Consider the following 816-nt stretch of genomic DNA (forward strand, 5'->3'; position numbering starts at 1 on the left):
CTATGTGGATAGTAATTTTTTATTTTATTTATTTTTAAAACTATCTTCCTAATCTATATGTACAAATGAAAAGTTGATTTCATCCAAAAATAATAGTATTCTTGTATAGAAATAGTTTCAAATAATTGTCTATATGGACAAACCAAAAACACTAAACTTTTAATGTACCATTTTATAAAAAAAAGGGGTGTTATTTAAAACCCAAAATAAATAAATAAATAAATAAATACCAAAACAAAGGAAGAAAGAAAAAAAAATATAGAGAATGATTATTAATAACCAGAGATGCAAGGAGTGAGTACACCATCCCCAATGACCATGGAGGTACCAAGCATGGTGACGAGCAACAAGAAGAGCTTTGCAAAGTAACTGTTCTCAAGCTTTGACTTAACCATTGAAGCCCTCTTTGTGGTACTATTCTCAGGCAAATCTAACTGATAATTAGAAACTTCTGCATCTTCAATTTGTTGATTTGGAGTAAGACTAACTTTGGCATAGCGGCATATTAGAGAGTACAAAGCAAAAGTCCCTCCTAATAATAATAATTAAATCAATTCATGACTAAATTAAAACAAATTATATAACCATCATATCATTATGTATATTGTATAGATATTGATTTATCTTATATTATTTTTGAGGTAATTAAAGTAAAATTAAAAGTAAATCTATAATATCATCCCTATTAAAATAATGCAGGACAAATTTGTCTAGCATCATAAAAATAGAAATTGACATATTAATCTTCTAGTATATAAATTTTGTATAAAATAAATTAATCAATAACTTGTCATCTTTTCTTTTCCAAAGAGTGAT

The 816-nt window shown here is 26.2% G+C and overlaps 1 protein-coding gene across 2 annotated transcripts in view; it reads right to left on the reverse strand.

Annotated features, from left to right (window-relative positions):
• Positions 1 to 816, reverse strand: part of LOC107626131 (potassium transporter 5) — an 8,265-nt gene that overhangs the window by 4,458 nt on the left and 2,991 nt on the right. For both annotated transcript variants that reach the window (XM_021116469.1, XM_016328924.2), the window contains exon 3: positions 281 to 532. In XM_021116469.1, coding sequence (XP_020972128.1) covers positions 281 to 532 — 252 coding nt within the window. The remainder of the gene's footprint in view (positions 1 to 280; positions 533 to 816) is intronic.

This window comes from Arachis ipaensis, chromosome B02 (genome assembly GCF_000816755.2).
Source record: "Arachis ipaensis cultivar K30076 chromosome B02, Araip1.1, whole genome shotgun sequence".
Classification (NCBI taxonomy): domain Eukaryota; kingdom Viridiplantae; phylum Streptophyta; class Magnoliopsida; order Fabales; family Fabaceae; genus Arachis; species Arachis ipaensis.